At 34.6% G+C, this 20,939-nt stretch overlaps 1 protein-coding gene across 1 annotated transcript in view; it reads right to left on the minus strand.

Moving 5' to 3' along the window:
• LOC149799882 (retinoblastoma-associated protein-like) overlaps positions 1-20,939 on the minus strand; it is a 140,405-nt gene that overhangs the window by 49,906 nt on the left and 69,560 nt on the right. Inside the window, exons 12-19 of the mRNA XM_089959327.1 lie at positions 20,468-20,521; positions 17,963-18,050; positions 13,933-14,106; positions 12,507-12,621; positions 10,254-10,405; positions 7,559-7,609; positions 5,750-5,862; positions 2,133-2,248 (exon numbers count right to left, since the gene is read on the minus strand). Of these exons, the coding sequence (XP_089815453.1) occupies positions 2,133-2,248; positions 5,750-5,862; positions 7,559-7,609; positions 10,254-10,405; positions 12,507-12,621; positions 13,933-14,106; positions 17,963-18,050; positions 20,468-20,521 (863 nt within the window). The remainder of the gene's footprint in view (positions 1-2,132; positions 2,249-5,749; positions 5,863-7,558; positions 7,610-10,253; positions 10,406-12,506; positions 12,622-13,932; positions 14,107-17,962; positions 18,051-20,467; positions 20,522-20,939) is intronic.

Raw genomic sequence — 20,939 nt, forward strand, 5'->3', positions numbered from 1 at the left:
AATTCGATAATACACATAAAGAACAACTGAAACAAATCAACTGGTTTACATAAGAACTCCTCATTATAGACAGATGCCACTCCTGATCAAACTCAAATACCCTGATCATATTAAGTAGCCTAATATTTTACAACATCTTGGCACATGTTACCACCATGCAAAACACAAGTATTAAAAAATAGGTCTGAATGTGGTTAAAACATGCCAAATACAGAAAATAAGTTCAGATCACTGGCAGGAATTAAAGTCACTTGGAGGTAAGGCTGCAATGCTTACCAAAATTTCTAAATGTGTAACCTGGTTTACAACAAACAAATGACCATGTTTAATCAAAACAATCAGAAACGCAACCTGTCCTATCGACCCATTAGACTTGGGCCAACTGTGTATCCATCTGCTAATGTAATGTTCATAATCACTTTGCTCAACTTGTGATTGTTTCATACGATATACGTCTTTTATCTCTCATTATGACATGATTCAATATGTTGAAAAAATTGATAAATGCAATCAGATATACTTTGCGGATATGCATCTGGGATCATTTTGCAGCATCTATTATGACTAAGAAGCCATATGGTGACTTACAAATTTTAAACACTTTCTTGAATATATAATCATTTATTCTTTACCAAAGCATCTTTTTAAAAGGTAAGTAATGCAATTTAAATAATTTGTATCAGTTTTATCAGTAAATCAACTTGTTGAGCCATGTTGTATAATACATCACAACCAATTTTCAGCAACTTTTGTCTTTTTCCTATTGATGCCACATTTGATGCGAAAATCATAACTACTCAAAGAAATGAATGAACAGAAATTTCCTGTCTTCTTAAAGATATAAAAATATTTCATTTACTTGGACTGTAGAGTTCCTTCATTCCCAACAGCTACATAGATCTTCATTTAGTTGAACTGTAGAGTTCTTACATTCCCAACAGCTATATAGATCTTCATTTAGTTGGACTGTAGAGTTCCTGCATCCCCAACAGCTAGCTATATAGATCTTCATTTACACTTTTAGTAGTTTATTTTAATGTTTACAGGCAGTAACAAAACTAAGCCATTTACATGTGTCTACACTGCAACCTTAGTTCTAAGTATATTTACTTCCTGCCATCTTGTTTGTAAAAAGCATGGCCCACATGGCAAGTGAAATGCAAGTGCAAACAATCGATCATTCAACTGTAAATTATCAACAGTGTCCAAGTTTCTCAGTCATTGTCATTCAAACAGATCAGAGAAAATAAGTTATCAGATGATAGTAATTTAAAGAACCATAGGGACTGATAAATCCTATACAATCATTACCATATCAAAACTTCAGCTCAGACCATCTGGAAAATATTTAGTTCTTTGCTACAACAAAAGCTGAGCAGCACAGACATTATAAAGTGGTATAGAGGCAGACTAGCATGTACTTTTGTTTCACAATAGAAGAGTCATATTTCCTGATGATACCCACTTATTGGACTGAATTTACATGTATATTTATATATAAAAGGACAAGTATTATTTTTTGAATAAAATCAAAATGATATATTACTTTGTATCTCTAAATGTCCTTTCTTATCATCTCTCAAGCACTACAATTCTAATAATTTCTTCACTGACAAAAGTAACAAACTTCTTGGTAAATAGAAATAGTGTACTTGTTACAAAAAAATTGCACCATAAAATATTCTCACAAAGAACAAGTTGTTGTTGTTGTTGTTATTCTAGGGTTTAACGCCATTTTTCAGCACAAGATAGGCTTTACATGGCAGCCAGTAAAGAACAAGTAATACTGACAAGATGACATAAAATTTTCAAGTTTTCACATCACTAATAAAATCCAGTGTTGAAAAACACCGACAGACCAAGATCTTGGCTTTGGAATGGATGAGCACTGTGATGTGGAGCTAGTCACATTACTACTCACAACACTGATACTGACCTTTACTGAGAAACAGTGACAGACCAAGATCTAGGCCTTAGAATGGATAAGCACTGATAAGAAGCTAGTCACACTACTAACAACACTAATACTGGCCTTTATTGAGAAACACTGACAGACCAAGATCTTGGTCTTGGAATGGATGAGCACTGTGATGTGGGCTAAGAGAATTGCTTAATACTATACTGATACTGACCTTTATTGAGAAACATATTGAGAGACTGAGATCTAGGCCTTGAAATGGCTGAAACTTGTGATGAGGAGCTACTGGCATTGCTGTTCACAACACTTCCTGGCTTGGGAGACAAGTACCTGCAACAATCCAGATAAAAGTCTTGTTTGAGTAATGAATATTTATTCAGGTAAGATATAAGCTTCACAAGCCATCTCCCTCTAATCAACTGGATTAAAATAACATGCAAATCCTGCTACTCAAACAAACCAGCCATCTTTGAACTAGAACACAAAGAACAATGCCTATATGTTGAGCCTATGCGCAAATGTAAACAAAACTTGAATGAAAACCTAGACAAAATAGCTAATAACACTGACAACACTAATATAATATTTACCACTTTGCCTTTATTTTATATTCATCTGGAATCATTAAAAACTGAAACTTCCTTTTCCTGCAATAAGGCACAAAGCTGAGTCATTTGCTCCCTCTCGTACAAACACACATGCAAAATCAATAAAGAATTAATTAATCCCACAAATCATATCCTAGAAAAGACAGCTTCTACATCACTACAGCATGAGAGTAACCTAGTCTGAAGACTTGCATGCACTTTCCTAACAGTATTAATATGTTCTATTTATAGCAGCCATCCTATTTCCAAGAAACATTGGTTTTCAACTTCCAAACCTTTGACCTCTGATTCATTGTTGATTCATATTTGTTAGAGAATCAGTCTACAGAGTGCTAAAAGTCATGTCAGAGTACAATATACCCGCATCTACACATACTTTCCTAACACTATCATTGTATTTGATTTACAGCAGCTATATGGCATATTTCAAAGAAAATAGACTGGTTTTCTACTTTAGAATCTTTGCTCTCTGATTCATTATTCTGATTCATATTTGCTACAAAACCAGTCTCTATTTATTTAGCACTAAAAGTCAAGTCGAATGGATTCCAGTCAATGTGTATCTTAAAGAAATTTTTAAAAATAGATTCAAACATCAATACATGAATGACATAATACAGCATTCCAGTCTGGTGTAGCATCACACCCATACTAGGTTGCATGGAAGAGACTTTAATACTGGTCATGGAGGTTGTTGTTGTTGTTGTTGTTGTTATGGGGTTTAACGCCATTTTTCAGCACATGATAGGCTATACATGGCGGCCAGTATTAATGGTGGAGGAAGAACCCGGTTAAACCCCAGAAAGAACCACCAACCCACGAGAAGCTACTGGCAAGCTTTCTCACATACCCACATTGGCCGAATCCTAGACTCGAACTGCCGCAAACAGAGGTGAGATGGCAGTGATCCGTAATGAAGAGTGCTTTAGACCACTCGGCCACTCAGGGCCCCCATGTCATGGAGGTAAATTTGATTAGGAAATATGCTTGAAAACAAAGAAGCACATTGAATTTGCTCATCTCACTAATTCCAGTACTAAGGTAACTTCTATTTAACAGCTGAACTCAAGTATGGACATGCATGAATAATGTAGAGGTGTTATTTACAAAGTTCTTAAACAAAACATGGACTACTCAGAGTGACAGCAGACCTTGTTGGTCCTTTGATCAAACGGATGTGTCCAGATTCCAAAATTACAGAAAGATATGCACATGCAAGAGCAAAATCATCTAATATTGCCCGGTGTTTAGCTTAGAACTTCACATAAAACAGAAGAAGGCATGAAAATTCTGTTTAGTATTGCCACAGATGGGAGTACTGTTTATGACAACAAAAAGTTGCACACCCTCTGTGTCAGAATGGCAAAGTTACAAGTGTTCTTTCATTACCAGAACTAACAGTCGATTAAACCGAGAAAACATTTTTGATTTGTGTGAGCATGCTTTGAAGAAACATGACAAATTGGCAAAACTGTTTGGGGTTTTCAGGTGATAACTAATGTTTTACGCAACATTTCTAGATGTGATATGGCATAAGGCACCATCATATCTAAAAATATTGCAAAAAGCATGATCACATAACATCTAAAAATATTGCATCTAGAAATATTGCATAAAGCACCATCACATCTAGAAATATTGCATAAAGCACCATCGCATCTAGAAATATTGCATAAAGCACCATCACATCTAGAAATATTGCATAAAGCACCATCACATCTAGAAATATTGCATAAAGCACCATCACATCAAGAAATATTGCATAAAGCACCATCGCATCTAGAAGTATTGCATAAAGCACCATCACATCTAGAAATATTGCATAAAGCACCATCACATCTAGAAGTATTGCATAAAGCACCATCGCATCTAGAAATATTGCATAAAGCACCATCACATCTAGAAATATTGCATAAAACACCATCACATCTAGAAATATTGCATAAAGCACCATCACATCAAGAAATATTGCATAAAGCACCATCGCATCTAGAAGTATTGCATAAAGCACCATCGCATCTAGAAGTATTGCATAAAGCACCATCACATCTAGAAATATTGCATAAAGCACCATCACATCTAGAAATATTGCATAAAACACCATCACATCTAGAAATATTGCATAAAGCACCATCACATCAAGAAATATTGCATAAAGCACCATCGCATCTAGAAGTATTGCATAAAGCACCATCGCATCTAGAAATATTGCATAAAGCACCATCACATCTAGAAATATTGCATAAAGCACCATCACATCTAGAAATATTGCATAAAGCACCATCACATCAAGAAATATTGCATAAAGCACCATCGCATCTAGAAGTATTGCATAAAGCACCATTGCATCTAGAAATATTGCATAAAGCACCATCACATCTAGAAGTATTGCATAAAGCACCATCGCATCTAGAAGTATTGCATAAAGCACCATCACATCTAGAAGTATTGCATAAAGCACCATCACATCTAGAAGTATTGCATAAAGCACCATCACATCTAGAAGTATTGCATAAAGCACCATCGCATCTAGAAGTATTGCATAAAGCACCATCGCATCTAGAAGTATTGCATAAAGCACCATCACATCTAGAAGTATTGCATAAAGCACCATCACATCTAGAAATATTGCATAAAGCACCATCACATCTAGAAATATTGCATAAAACACCATCACATCTACAAATATTGCATAAAGCACCATCACATAACATATAGGAATGTTGCATAAAGCACCATCACGTAACATCTAGGAATGTTGTATAAAGTACTATCACAGAACATCTGAGAATGTTGCATAGTAATTGTACAGTTGTACCTATACTATGTAGTTGTGCGATAAATAGAATCTCACAAACATTTAAACTAATGGAATATTATAATATCCTACTGCTTGTAACAACTATTCACCTTAATGTGTGTGTGTGTGATATGGAATTTTAACATAGCTTTAACATTTTTTCAGTCATATTGCTACAATGTCTGCAGCGTGATGCTGCAGACATGTAGCATTATGTCCCACCCAGTCACATTATCCTGACACCAGGCCGACCAATCCCAACACTAACCTCTTAATGCTAATCTACAAGCGAGGCAGCTGTTAGTACCATTTTTATAAGTGGCTGATATGATTCAGCCGAGGATCGAACCCACGACCTCCAGCATCCTTAATTTTGTAGTTCACATGAGATCTTCTAATGAAAACATTTTCCTAATTACTTACAATTCAGCAGTAGGGACGGTTGCCTGTGAGTTTGGCGAATTTTTTCTTGTAGGTGAAAGAAGGCCTTGTGGGATTACATCGGATCTGGACAAAGCCTCAAACAAAGGAGACCCCTAAAATAAAGATAAGCCTGTATGTATAACCATCATTTCACCTACAAATGCATGCATGTTAAATTGTTTAAACCAAAATGAAAACAGAAAATATAATTGCGTTGGACGGCCAGCAATTTCATAATCAGATAGTAGCTAAGCCAAAATTCTGAAGTAAAGAATAGACACTTTAATATGAACCTTAATTGCTTTCATACTGGTTTTTATCCTATTAAGCTTATTAATTATTATATTTTGTGAAATATATTCAAATGCCATTAAAGCAAAGAAAATGTCCTGACATCAATAAGAAATGTATTCTGGCAAGCACAAGATTTTTCTAAGCCTTTTAAAGCAAGTCCTTATGTTATTTAATTCTGAATGTCTAACACCAGTTCTTATACCTATAGTACAAGTCAGAGTTCATGTAGGTATTTAACACTGACTATTTCAGTAATGGGTGTAATTTTGTAGAATTTGATTTTACATACCTTTAAGTGGCAAGTATTCACTTCATTTGGATTTGTATATATCCATATTCTTTTGGAAGGTCATTATTTATATGCCCCAAGAGGTGCATATAGCAAAATCATTGTTAATGTATGTATACATTTTTGGACAAAATAAACCTAAAAGTGTGATTTAGTACAATGCAGATTTAATGTCACGCTCTGATGTCACAATGAAAGCTATGCATTTTGATAAACAAAATTGTACTACCCTCAATTGTGATGATTCCAATCAACGTGTTCTTATTTTGACCCAAGTTTAGTCGATGGCCACCGATGTAAAAGTCCATAGCAAAAGATAATTTTCGCCTGGAAGATTCTTGATGACAGTTAAGGTGCAGAGCATTCAATGATCAGGACTGAATAGACTTTGGTTAAAGAAAATTAGTGTTAAATTTTAAAAGAATGATTTATATTTAATTTAAAATGAGTAAATGTGCATACATGACCCATGTGACTTGTACTATAAATCCAAACAAAGTGCCTGACCAAGATGTAAAATTTTTACCATGCTGTGATACACACTTTTAACACCATATGCCCAGGCTACCAATGGCATGATGTAACATAAAACTCACCCTATTAGAATCTTTAGTTGCTACCCGTATCATACACATACTGTTTTATTATGGATTGTTTTAGGTTTAATGCTTTTTCTCAGTGCAAGATATGCTGTACAAGGCAGCCAGTATAACTGGAGCAGGAAGAACCTGAGAAAACCCTGGTAAGAACCACCGACCCACGGGAGGCTACTGGCAGCTTTCTCAAATACCCACATTTGTATAGCCCAAGATTCGACCATACACATAGAGGTGATCAGTAAACACAAGCAGTTTCGACCATTCAAGCAACCGTGGCTTCTGACAAATACTGGCGGTTTGATCTGTAACAAGTCATACAGCTCTTGTTTACCAATGCCAACATAACAAATCTTTTTACATGAATCAGAAACACTGCAATAGTATGGGTCCCATTTTGACATAGTTTGCTGAACACCAAACTCAAGCCGTTACTCAAAATCCTAAAATTCTAACATTCTGTAAATTATAGAGTTTAGTTAGACTCATGAAACATTCAAAAATCTTTTTAAAGTTCATTTCCTTTGTTAGCATGCTAAATTCAAACGAAAGATATGCTCCATGGATTATATCTCATACAAGTTTTGTACGTAAACAGTTTTCAGATTACGAAGCCTGGTTTACTCCTACCTCTTTCCAAGCTAAGCTGTCAAGGATTTGGTTCTCTGCTAACTGAAGATGCTGAAAGAGAAGAAAACAAAATGTACTTTCTAAGAGCCAAGACAATTGACATGTACTGAACACAAAAATATTTCATTATATCTGCTAAACAACTTAAACGGTGTTTGCCTTCAATTGGCAAGCAGGGCCACTGATCTTCACAATTCACCAAATTAAATATATACTGACTTATAAGTTGAGTCCAACTGCCAAATGAAGTTTGAAAGAACAAACTCAAATACAGTAATCTTATTTTAACCAGGTTTGCTTAAATTACCATGTTCTTTATCTTTAAATAAAGTTTCCATAAATCATAAGAATTCAACCTAGACAGTTGAACTTCACTATTAGCATTGTTTCTTTTTCTTTCTTTATGAAATCTTTCTATCACTTTACGACCACATGACACCTGGAAAGTATGCATATACATATCTTAATGCAATGAAGAAAGTGCATCCATTTTCCTAGAATTATTATCAAATTAAGGAGACAATGCTAGAGTACTAGGAATGGTACATTATACATCCACCGATGTTTAATTGTCCTGTAAGTAGGAATTAGTAGGACATGCCTGACTCAGACGATTATTGACTTAATGATCTGAAACTCTGTTCAGTGTATGCAGTCTTGAATCAAAGAAAAACATTTAGACACTGGCCCAGGGCTGGTGTCTAAAAAAAAAGAGAAAAAGTCCCGACTCAAATTCCACAAGCCAGGACTCCAATTTCCATATGCCCAAAACTGCCCACTTTTAATATTATTTGTCACAAATGTTGTGATTGCTACACTTCAAATATGAAAAGATGAAAATAAAAACATATTAAATTGTCTAAAGTTTTATTTGGATCTCAAAAACATTTCACATAAAGCAGTGTTTTCGTTTTTACTCATTGGATCAACAGTGTCTAAGCTCATTAGCATCTGAAATCATGTCTTGATTTATAGTTTCTGTTTATACTTCTGTTGTTCATAGATGCCACTTAATATGTTTAATAAATGTTTCATTACAATAGTGTAAGCAAGAGAAAGGAAAAGATTAATTATTTTTCATTAAACTTTAACTTAAACAGTTTGATTAATAAAATAGCAATCAAACAAGACCATAAAAAATACTTACTCAAGTGGTTTTGCAGAAATCACTTTTAGACGGGCTTTCTTTTCATCTCAACTCAGCCGAAGGATGGTTGATTTTTAATCAATGACTCCGAAGTCAACATGACCACATTTGATCGCTTTATTACTTATAATACCTCTTAAAACATCCAGCATTTGGCATAAACTCTCCAATAAAGTAATAAAGTAACATCTTGTGTATACACGATAACCTCAGAAACATTAAGCGGCCACTAATCACTGAACCAATGGCACCAAGTACTGGAACATTCTGGTACCCACTAGACTGGTTCTGGCTGGTCTTAGACACATAAATATCCAAAATGGTATTTTAGAATCATGTTTATGTTAAAGCCATGTAAGCACAATTATAATAAAGTAGGCAATTTGTTCCCCATCCATAAATCATTTTTACACAAAGTTTGCAACTTTCGAAAGAAGTATGACAGGTAGATGATCTTCTTCGTAGAGTTTAAGGGCATATAGTGGGATAAATATTAAAATTTACTAGTCTTTAAACATCATCAGTCTTGAAAATAAATTTCCACATTTCATCAGCACAAAGTTTTCTCAGCAAATTAGAATTTTGTTTGATAAGTTCAATGGGCACCTCACTTAGAATATAGGAGGACGCCCAATCTGAAATTAGAGGGGCCCCTGGCTTCAGGCTATTGGATTTTGCAAGCATTGGTCAAGGAACTTTTGCCAGAATAAAGGTAATTCTTTAAAGTCCCTTTTTCTTTGAGTGCCAATGACCTCTTTCACACCTTAAGTGGAAACCAAGTACTAAATCTGAAACGGTTTCAAGGTCCAGGCATAAAGATACTATCCCAAAACCATTTTTCTTCTTTTCTCAGTGACCTTGACCCCAAATCAATAGGCTTATGCCTTATTGCAAATGCAAGTCATCCATAAAATAGGGTAACTGTGGACAATGGGGAATGCAAGATATTATGCAGAAGCCTTTTTCCTTCCTTCATTACAGTGACCTCATTCTTTGACCATTAAATAAACTGGCTTATACCTTACCCCGAGTGTAAGCCATCTATTATTTGTTACTGCTGACAGTGGGAAAGTTGAGTTATTGTGTGGAACCCATTTTTCTACTTTCAGTACAAATGATCTTTGACCCAAAAATCAACAAGGTTCTTTAATACCCCAAGTGAAAAAGACATCTACCAAGTCTGCTGGCTCTGGGTGTAAGAGAACAAAAGTTATTTTTTTATAAACCATTTTTTATTCTTCCTTACTCTAAATAAAGTTTTGTGTAGGCATGTGCTGTTTAACTGAAATTATCATGCAAAATAGGAAATGTTCAATAGACAGAAAGGGTCAGAGCACAATACACTCAGTGACAAAGCCAGTAGTAGAATAGTAGAATAAAAATGAAACTAGCATTGGAATTCATGTACAAAAGTCAATACATGGTAGATATTAAAACAGCAGATTAAAAACTGTAACAATACTTGAAATGCAGTAGCTAAATCATAATAATAAGATTATGTAGTCAACCAAATAATGTTGTGAGAGGAAGATGGTAAAAAAATCTTACATGGACTATATCCCTTGTCAGCATTAGTTCTGCTTTAACAAAGCTCTCCAGAACTTTGAAGAAATCATATGCAGACAAATTAAAAACTTTCAGAATCCATGGAAATGAGAAACTATTCACTTCAGTTCCCACAGAACCATTTGCAGAGTTCCCTGTAAGAAATGATAAATACTATTTAGACGAGGAATGCAGACTTAGATTTAGACAAGTATCTCAATAATATTTACGAGTCTCACTTATTACAGAAACTCTGACTGATAATATATGCTTACGGTGAACAAATTCTGACAGGGTGGTAGCAAACACTGCCAATCAGATGCAAGATCACTTAACAAATATGCACCCATCATGTTCATAATTAAAATCTTCCATCATCTTGAAAATATAAGACTATTTAACAAGTCTAATCACAATCTGATCACAAATATTGTTTCTGGATCGTTGACAAGCTCAGCCAATCAGAAGCAAGGTCACGTCATTATTATACATGAATTTCATTCATAATCATATTCAACCAAGAGGCTGATGATAAAGGCCTATTTACTAAATATGATTTAAAACCCTCTCCATATGAGATACAAGATCACCTCATAAATATGTATGTAACTCACTCAAAATAACAAGAGTATTATATAATGTGTTCCCCATCCAATATTTAACTGTCCTGTATGTAGATAACTGAAAAATTGTGTGCTTAATCCACTTGGTTTTGTCAGTTACAATGACTCTCACTCTGACCCTCAAATCAATAGGTTTTTCCTTACACCAAGTGAAAGCATTTCACATACTCTGGTCGAAATCTGTGATGTAAAGCGTATGTTACTTCGCATAAACCATTATTCTCTTTTGGTCACAGTGACCTTGACATTTAAATCCAAAACACAACAGGCTTCTTCTTCTTCACAAGTACATGTCAAAAACAAACACTGGTCCAAATATATCTTAAAAGGCATATATATGATGAAGAAATAAGCGGTCAATCACAATGACAATGACCATTTACCTGTTGATTTAAAAAATGTATAGGGTTCTTACCCCACGTGCACGCTGTCCACAAAGTCCGCTGGCTGTAGATGCTGGAGAAGTCTAGTTACTGTGTAGAAACCATTCTCTTTATCAGTAAGTTAATTTGACCTCTCAAAAACTCTGCTCCACATATCTGATGTAAGACTTAATTAAATTATTTCTTTTAATCACAGCGATTTGATCTCTGACACAAATATTATAAACTTCTTCCTTACACCATGTGAAGTTTGGTTTTCAAAATAAGAAAGACAATTCAGTTATTGTGTGGAAACCAGTTTTCTAATTTCAGCCAGTGACCTCAACCATTCACCCTGAAATCAACAGCTCTACCTTACCCAAAGCACAAGCCAACTTTAAATGATGGACAACAAGTTACTGTGCAGAAACTATTTTTCTTCTTATAATGTAACCATGACCTCACACCCTTTGGCACCATACCAACAGGTTTCTTCTTTATCCCACAAGCAAGCCACCCATTTTGCCCCAAACACATGTCATACACAGTTTCTAACTGTAGATAGTGAAAAATTCAGTTTACTGCACAGAAACCATCTGTCTTTTTTCAGTCAGTGATCATAACTTATGAGCATTTGATCCAGAAATCAACAGGGTTCTTCTCTACCCCAAGTTTGGTAACTGTAGCTGATAGATAACTTGAGCGATTGTGCAGAAATAAAAACATTGATAAGAAATTGATTAATGGATATGATACTGTAAATCATAAAAGAGCTGACTTTACTTTGGTTCTTTATTTGTAAGACATACACAATTAACATATGGGATATTTTTATATTGGTATGTGACTTGTAATAGAATTCATGGATTTATCATCTAAATGGAATTAAAAATATCAAGCATTATGCTTTTCTGTGGATATTACAACACAAAGATGTACAAAGTAGAAGTTGTCATCTCTGACATCTTCCACTCATTAATAAAATTATTTTAATTTCATACTGGTTTTGTCTTTATTTCCTGCTGCATCTATTCATCTGTCTGTCAGTCTATCTTGTTTCATTTTTCAAATAGAAACTCTTACTGAATAAACGTCAACCCTTACAAAGTACAAATGATGGGTTAAGGAGAACTTGGCTAACAGGGGGAGGGGGTCAACTTATAATCAAGTGTATATACGGCACGTTCCATGTTCTCTTGTCATTTTCAAAAAGGCATTAGACAAAACATTAAAAGGTCAACATCATGACCTCTTCAATTAAGAATACTTACATGAAACGCCATACGTCATCAGTATAACCTCAGTAGAGCAGGCTAAAAGGGATCTGTGAAATGTTTCATTGTTCAGAAGATTACTGAAGTCACTTATACCAAGTCTTTCCTTTTCCTAAAATTAAAACATAATTAGCTACTGTATGCAAAAGTAAACCAAACCAGTTAAGTGTAAATTTAGATCAGGTGATCATAAGTATGTGTATGTTTGTGAAGCAAAATGTAAATATATTCTATACAAAAAATGTGAAACCAAAAACAAAATGATTCCTGTACTTTTAAATAAGCTACCCATGTCCCACACCATTTACCTTAGAAACTAAGATCGACCAAAAAGATATTTTTATTATTATTTGGTTCTCATTTCCCTAAAGACCACTGCATATCTAAACACCTTTAAGACAAATCAAAAAACCAAGATGTATCTGTTTAAGTCTCTAATGCCTTACATCTGAATTTTAGCATTGTGGTCCCTATGTTTCTGTGTCCCAGTCTTACAAAATTAGTCTTAGCCTTAAATATGCTAAAGGCAGGGGGTATTAAAGTTAACTATGTTCTCATCTGATTGTAGAAAACGCAGCCATAGAACTTTATTTATCACACCTAGGAAGTAAGAATTGTTGAGATACAATCAGGGTGCACATTATATAAGGGGCCATCCATTTAGTATGTATGCAAAAATCTGGCAAAGCTTGACCCCTCTCCCCTCCCTGTAGACATGCATACTTTTTAAAACACCTCCCACCTATTTAAGTAAGCTTAACCCCCTCCCCCAAATTCTATAGAACAGCCTAAATTTAATCCATGCAGAAACGATCAAGGATTAATAATCTTAACGTGTTTAATAAAACTGATAGTCCACAGAAGTAGAATGTCTGACTACATCAAAAAAAGAAATAAGCTGCATAACTTTAAAAAGTCTGTCTAGTGTCTGCTAAAATTCAAACGCCGAATGAACAGGTTACTTATTATACAAATTATCGAGGTTTACCCCACCTGCCATTTCCTATGCGTACATACATTATCAGCAGACCCCATTCATACACAAGTGTATGCATTTGGGTTAACCCCCATCCGTCTTTATATGTACATACTAAATGAACAGCCCAAAAAGGTGTGTGCATGTGTGAACATGCGTGTGTATGTTTTTATCTGCATTTATACTGGTCAATGCAAATTTCAGCCCTGAAAAAAGTAATTTGCACATCCAAAACCACCTCTACCACAAGCATAGATATGTTGACCACTAAGTATACCCCAAAACTTAGCTTTCTATTTTCCATAGCTTAGGAAGGACTTCACAGAATATAGCATAAACACACTAAGAAAATGCAAGACTCGTTGGATCACCTAGTACTTGCATTTTCTTCAAAAAAAGTGTGGCAATGTAAACTCAAGTCTTACCACAAAAAATGCTTGTACTCACCATGTTGAGGAGCCCCTCCATAACTCTGTAGTACAATCTTGTTGCCTGCTTGTATCTCTGCTCACCAGTAGACTTGAGACTACTTCCTGCCAATTTCACAAATTCATCCACAAAATTAACCCTATAGCTGGCTAAATGTGAGCTTATAGAGGCCTCTGGACTGCGGGAACATCTCTAAAATCAAAAGGCAATATATCAACAATGATCTGTATACTATCTTGGAGGGGCCCCGAGTGGCTGAGTGGTCTAAAGCGCTGTCCGTTACGGATCACTACCATCTCACCGCTGTCTGCGTGAGTTCGAGTCTCAGATTCAGCCAATGTGGGTATGTGAGAAAGCTTGCCAGTTGCTTCTCATGGGTCGGTGGTTATTTCCGGGGTTTTCCTGGGTTCTTCCTCCACCATGAATACTAGCCGCCATGTATAGCCTATCGTGTGCTGAAAAATGGCGTTAAACCCTACAACAACAACAACAATATACTATCTTGGAACTCGGTTTTATAAACAAGAACACACGAGCCAGCATGTCAAGCACATGATGAAAGCATTGCTATGCACTATGTAATCTTGACTCAGAGGTCCAAAGGTACAGTGAACATAATACAGAATGAACTTTCTCAGCTTTATAATGATGATTTTCAAAATATAATGAAAGCCAACAAAAAACTTAGGAAGTATAAAGGCAAATTGAAAAAATTAACCAAACCATTAAGGTACATTTTCTCTGATCTCAGAGATCAATGGATAGAAAGCGTATGTTGCAGGATGAATTGTCTTAGCTCACAATGTTTCACTGAAGTAAGAAAATCCATCAAGGTGTTAAGGAAATAGATACATGTCAAAAAAGCATAATCTGGGCAAATCTATATATTGCATGCCAGAATCACAACACGTATAAAAAATATATTCATTTTTGCTACTACCCTTGTTTTGCAGCTATTTAAAATTCTTGTCACAAAAGATCATATAGATTAGATTCAGAATAAAAAATATATAAAAATATACTGAAATCTTATTTATATCCAGCACTTGCTTTAACAAGTCTACTTGTGTAACTTTCACTGAATAATTCTTAACTGGAATTCTGCAATAAGCATAATCATGTGCTCAGTGCTGTACTCTCCTATTATGAAGTTTGAAAAAATCCATTTCCTCTAAAATCTTCCACCATATAATATCCATAACTTACACAGCAAAGCATTTCACATAACATCTAAAACCATTTTAAAAGTACAGATTTGTTTGCTAACTATCTAGCTCAATGATTGTAATGAATCTGTGAGGAAAAGTTCATCTTTAAAGAAACCCCTCTGTTTTCTTGGAATGAGTGAAATAAATAGAAAATAAAAAAGTACTCTTACGCTATTCTTACGCAGCAGTCTTTTAAAAAATTTAAGATTAATCTCAAATTTATGAGAGGAATTGAATAAATGATAAAAAAAATGACAAAAACAAGTGTAATAGTTGGCATGTATGGAAATATAAGCAAACAACAATATTAGTCAAACCTTCACACAAATTTACTTTCAATGTAACCAAAAGGTCAAGGTCACAGCAGCAAGCGAGTCACAGAATGAATTGACTTAGCTTGATAATGATTTATGACATGTATGAATCCATCAAGGGATTTTGGAAATATCTGCACATGAAGAAAGAAAAAATGATAATAAAACCTTACTGCAAAAGAGGCATGAAAGCATGTCAAAGAAAGCTTCATAATGATTGATGACAAGAATCTACCACAGGGTTTAGGAAATATAAGCAAATAAAAAAATTGTTTAAACATTATATATATAATGATTGGTATATTTATTGTACTAAGCACATCCTAGTACTGGGCAAAACTACTTCAATTAGATGCACAAGTCAATTTCAGATTTTGTTTTAGCATTATTTTTTAATATTTTTTATTTTTTTATTTTTGTTAACCATGGGGGGAGGGGAGTGCTAGGGTCAGCAATGAGAAACAGGGAGGGTCATTCAACCAGAAACGCATGCATATATTTTTGGGGCCTATAAGTGGAAACCTGGAAATACAATTCAATTTTATAGGCATCATCAAAATAAAGCTGCATTGCAAAGTAAGAAGATGAACAATTAGGAGGCATAATTCTTTATAAATCATGTAAATTACTTAAAATCAAACTTTTCCAAGATCTCGTCAATATAGCTACGTGTGGCATAAATGCTTTCAAACATTTAAAATCCTACTCATCCATGACCTCATCAATATATATAGGTAGTATAAATGATATAAAACACCTAAAATCAAACTCATCCAAGACCTCATCAATATATATAGGCAGTATAAATGATGTCAAACATTTAAATCAAACTCATCCAAAATCTCATTAACATGGAGCTGCCTAGGGAATTTGGTTGAAGAAAAAAAAATTATAAGTAAAATACTGAGACAAATATTAGGAGGATGAAAAACGAAGAGCCATACCTCCTCTAAATAAGGACACAATGCGGGAAAGGCCTCATCAAAATAATGAGGCATCACAAATTTGGTCTAAATCCAACAACACCCGATAAAATTGTCTTGTGGAAACCAAACTGTTGACTGCAGAACAACATGCTTATTATAGGGCTGACATCATTAAGCAGGGCCCTAGTTAGAAGTGAACTCATTCTCTTACAGAGGTAAAAAGGAGAGCCCTAATTAGAACTGATCATAATCTCTTTCACAAAGCAAATCAAAGGGCCTTAAAAAAGACTAATCTTAATCTCTTCTACAAGCCAACCACTAGGGCCCTTATTAGAACTGATCATTATCTTTTCTACAATCAAAACACTGGTCCCTAATTAGGACTGATATTAATCTTTTCTGCAATCAAAACATTGGTTCCTAATTAGAACTGATTTTAATTTCTTATACAAGCCAACCATTGGGTCCTAATTAGAACTGTTCTTAATCTCTTACACAAACAAATCATTGTGGGGTTTAATGCCATTTTTCAGCACACGATAGGCTATGCATGACGGCCAGTATTAATGGTGGAGGAAGAACCCGGGAAAACCCCGGGAAGAACCACTGACCCACGAGAAGCTACTGGCAAACTTTCTCACATACCCACATTGGCCAAATCCTAGACTCAAACCCATGCAGACAGAGGTGAGATGGCAGTGATCCGTAACGCAGAGCGGTTTGGACCACTCGGCGACTCGGGGTCCCTTAAACAAATCATGGGTCCCTAATTAGAACTGATCTTAATCTCTTCTATAAGCAAATCATGCGTCCCTAATAAGAACTGATCGTGATCTCTTTTACAGGCAAATCATGGAGCCCTAATTAGAACTGATCTTAATCTATTCTATAAGCAAATCATTGGGTCCTAGTTAGAACTGATATTAATCTATAATACAAGCAAATCATGGGGCCCTAATTAGAAATAATCTTAATCTCTTATACTGGCAAATCATGGGGCTCTAATTAGAAATGATCTTAATCTCTTATACAAGCAAATCATGGGGCTCTAATTAGAAATGATCTTAATCTCTTATACAAGCAAATCACAGGGCCCTAATCAGAACTGATCTTAATCTCTTATACTGGCAAATCATGGGGCCCTAATTAGAAATGATCTTAATCTCTTATACAAGCAAATCATGTGGCCCTAATCAGAAATGATCTTAATCTCTTATACAAGCAAATCATTGGGCCCTAATTAGAAATGATCTTAATCTCTTATACAAGCAAATCATGGGGCTCTAATTAGAAATGATCTTAATCTCTTATACAAGCAAATCCCAGGGCCCTAATCAGAACTGATCTTAATCTCTTATACAAGCAAATCATTGGGCCCAAATCAGAACTAATCTTAATCTTTTCTACAACCACAATGTAGGACAAAAAAATAGAACTAAACATAATCCCTTATACAACAAAAAGTAGGACCATTAGGTAATCAAACCTTTAAATGATAGCACAAAATGATGTTGCTAGAAATGACATGTTTAAATCACATTGTAGATGAGATGTTATATCACTTTTGCTAAAATAACAAAGACACAATTTACTACAGTACCTCAAAGAAGCTCTTCAACACAGAACTTGGTTCATCACTTGAGACTGATAATATGTTTTGTAACTGTTGAATGGTTTTCAAGGCAGCCCTAAAAGTAAGAAAATACAAAATGGTATATGTAAAAACATATAAATCTAATTCAAACATGTTGCAGTCATGTTATTCCTACAGAATGAATTCACTATAATTTGTTATGCATCAATTTTAAGCAATATTTTGCATGTACAAAACAAACTCGAATGTCCAACAATCAATGATCCATCTGTGAAGATAATAGGAATTACTTTATCAATAAAGTAAGAAGACAACAACGTTATATTCTATGCAAAAACACAAAACTGATAACTATTTTTTTTAAAATTTCATAGTTGTTCTTGAGTTATTGTTAAAGAGTTTATTTTTGGCTGCCTCGTTACTCTAATGACCAATACTTTTCGTCTTTTATGCAAGGATGTTGCCTCTACTGCACTAAGGAAGATCCCAGAAAATAAAGATAAAATATAATTACAGATGATTCTAAGCTGAATTGAATACACCCAAAAATGGCTTACTGAACAGAGTGCACTCGTCAGCAAACAAGACAGCTCTGCTTATTGCCTGGCCTCCATACCTATATATAGCACTCATGACAATTACACTTGAATATATTCCAATTGCTGAGTACCTCACAATATTTGATCACTTTAACAACCCAGTCAACAAAGTATCCACTCATTTAAACAACCCAGTCAAAAATGAATCTGTTCATTAAACATTAGGAGATGGTTACAACTCAATCAACAACAAAAAATCATTAATTTGAACAATAGAAAATTGTTACAACTCAATCAACAACAAAATATCATTAATTTGAACAATAGAAAATTGTTACAACCCAATCAACAATGTATCCATTCCTTTGAACATTAGGAGTGGGTTACCATCTTAAACAGACTGATGACTAATCAGGGGGTCTTACTGAACATGTAAACAACCCAACATGAAAGCATAATTCCAGGATGATATAATTTTAAAGTTATCTAATTTCTTTCCTTCATAGTTAAATAAGTTGTTGTTGCTGTTGTGGGGTTTAATGCCATTTTTCAGCACACGATAGGCTATACATGGCAGCCAGTATTAATGGTGGAAGAAGAACCCGGAAAGACCCGGAAAGAACCACCAACCCACGAGAAGCTACTGGCAAGCTTTCTCACATACCCACATTGGTTGAATCCGAGACTCAAATGGACGCAGACAGAGGTGAGAAGTTAAATAAGTAAATTATTGCCTATGAATGAAATATTTCAAAATTCAAGCACTTCTTGAGGACCAGTGAGTGTTTCAAACACTTTACCAATACATTTACATCCAACATCAAGCACTTTTTCAAGGTAATAACTAAAATACAAGCAGTTTTCAAGACTGTGTGAGCCCAAGTCCATACCTACATGTACCTATTAACTCCATCATCATAGGAATTGTAAACTATTATTACTTGTAACCTTTTTTTTGACATTTAACATGCACACACATGACTTCAAAGAAATCCAAATAACTTAACAATATTCAGGCTATGCATAAATTACTGTACCTTGGCACCCACATGATGCAATTGTAAAACCAAAATAAAAGCAATGCTAACTGTAATTGGGGTTTTCAAGGGCTAATATGCAACAAATGTGGCTATCAAAAGAACATTCAAATGGCCAATGGATAAATGGATGAAAGACTGTAGATAAAGCAAAAAGATATAGGGGTGCTAGACAAGAGTAAAATATTGCCATGGTGTCAAAACTGGGAAACAGTTTGAGTGAAAATGAAACCTTGGTTTCAGAACTGGGTGTCAAATTATAAAGGTGGGGGCCTCTGATACACAAATGAGTGTAATGGGACACACTATATCTAACTAAATCTGAGCTAAACATATACAAGATATAAACATTTAAATCAATCCATAATTCTGAAGATTGAGAGACAAATCCTTCAAGGGGCATATCTATGATTATATATCAAACAGGCTTCAAAATATGATGAATGGTCACAAAGCAATGCTAATAAGCAACAAATATGGATATCAAATAATTCCATCTTCAAGGGTCATTATTACAACTTAAATGAGACAAAGAAATATATTGCTTGCAATAAACAATGTCTTCTTTTTTATAAAGAAAAAGCAACAAAATATGTTGAATAGTTAAAGAATTTTGTGAATTTAAAATAACCATTAATAAAGATCCAACACTTGTTGAAAAGGGCCACAACTTTGCCAAATAAAGCAAAAACTGAAGAAACCATAAAAAAAGGCAGGTCTTAAAATAGACTTATCTTGGTGACATATACTAGTTACTTGTTGCTGATGGATCAAACGTTGGCCAAACATATTGATGGAGTGATGGACAACTGGAAGAATTGAAGCATAACTGGACAGAGAGAAATTTGGTTTTCTGTTGCACTATCGTGTAAACATACCAAGCCAAAACTCAAAATAAAATGTAATATCAATCCATGAAGAAGGTTCAGTGTTACCTGACTGGTGTGTGAGGGGCATGGGAATTCCCTGAACAAAGTGAAGACTGAGTCCTGAAAGAAAGTAATAAATGGAAAAAAATCAAAGAATTAAAATTTTCATTTGGTAATGTTCTATACTGTATAGTTGCATAAAATAAAAAATTATTATTGAAAGTTTCTGTTCCTGAAGATAAATTTAATCAACAATTATCTTTACCTATGAAATGCTTACCATGACAATCCATAAGAGTAACTCAACACTAAAAACATTCTTTTCAAAGATATCAAAAGTTGAGGTACTGTACTGACCCAATGAATTAATAGGAGGTCCATGCGGGCCATTAGATCACTCACCTGGGTGACATCATCCTAACAAATAGAAGAACAATTGGCCAAGAAATCTTCATCAGCAGGGTGCATTCTGTAAAAAGTGCATCTAATTCTTTTGATTGATTATGTAATGAAACCAGTTATTTCAGTGTCTCTCTAA

Source organism: Sinohyriopsis cumingii, chromosome 5 (assembly GCF_028554795.1).
Source record: "Sinohyriopsis cumingii isolate HCF-2022 chromosome 5, ASM2855479v2, whole genome shotgun sequence".
In the NCBI taxonomy this organism is placed as follows: Eukaryota; Metazoa; Mollusca; class Bivalvia; order Unionida; family Unionidae; genus Sinohyriopsis; species Sinohyriopsis cumingii.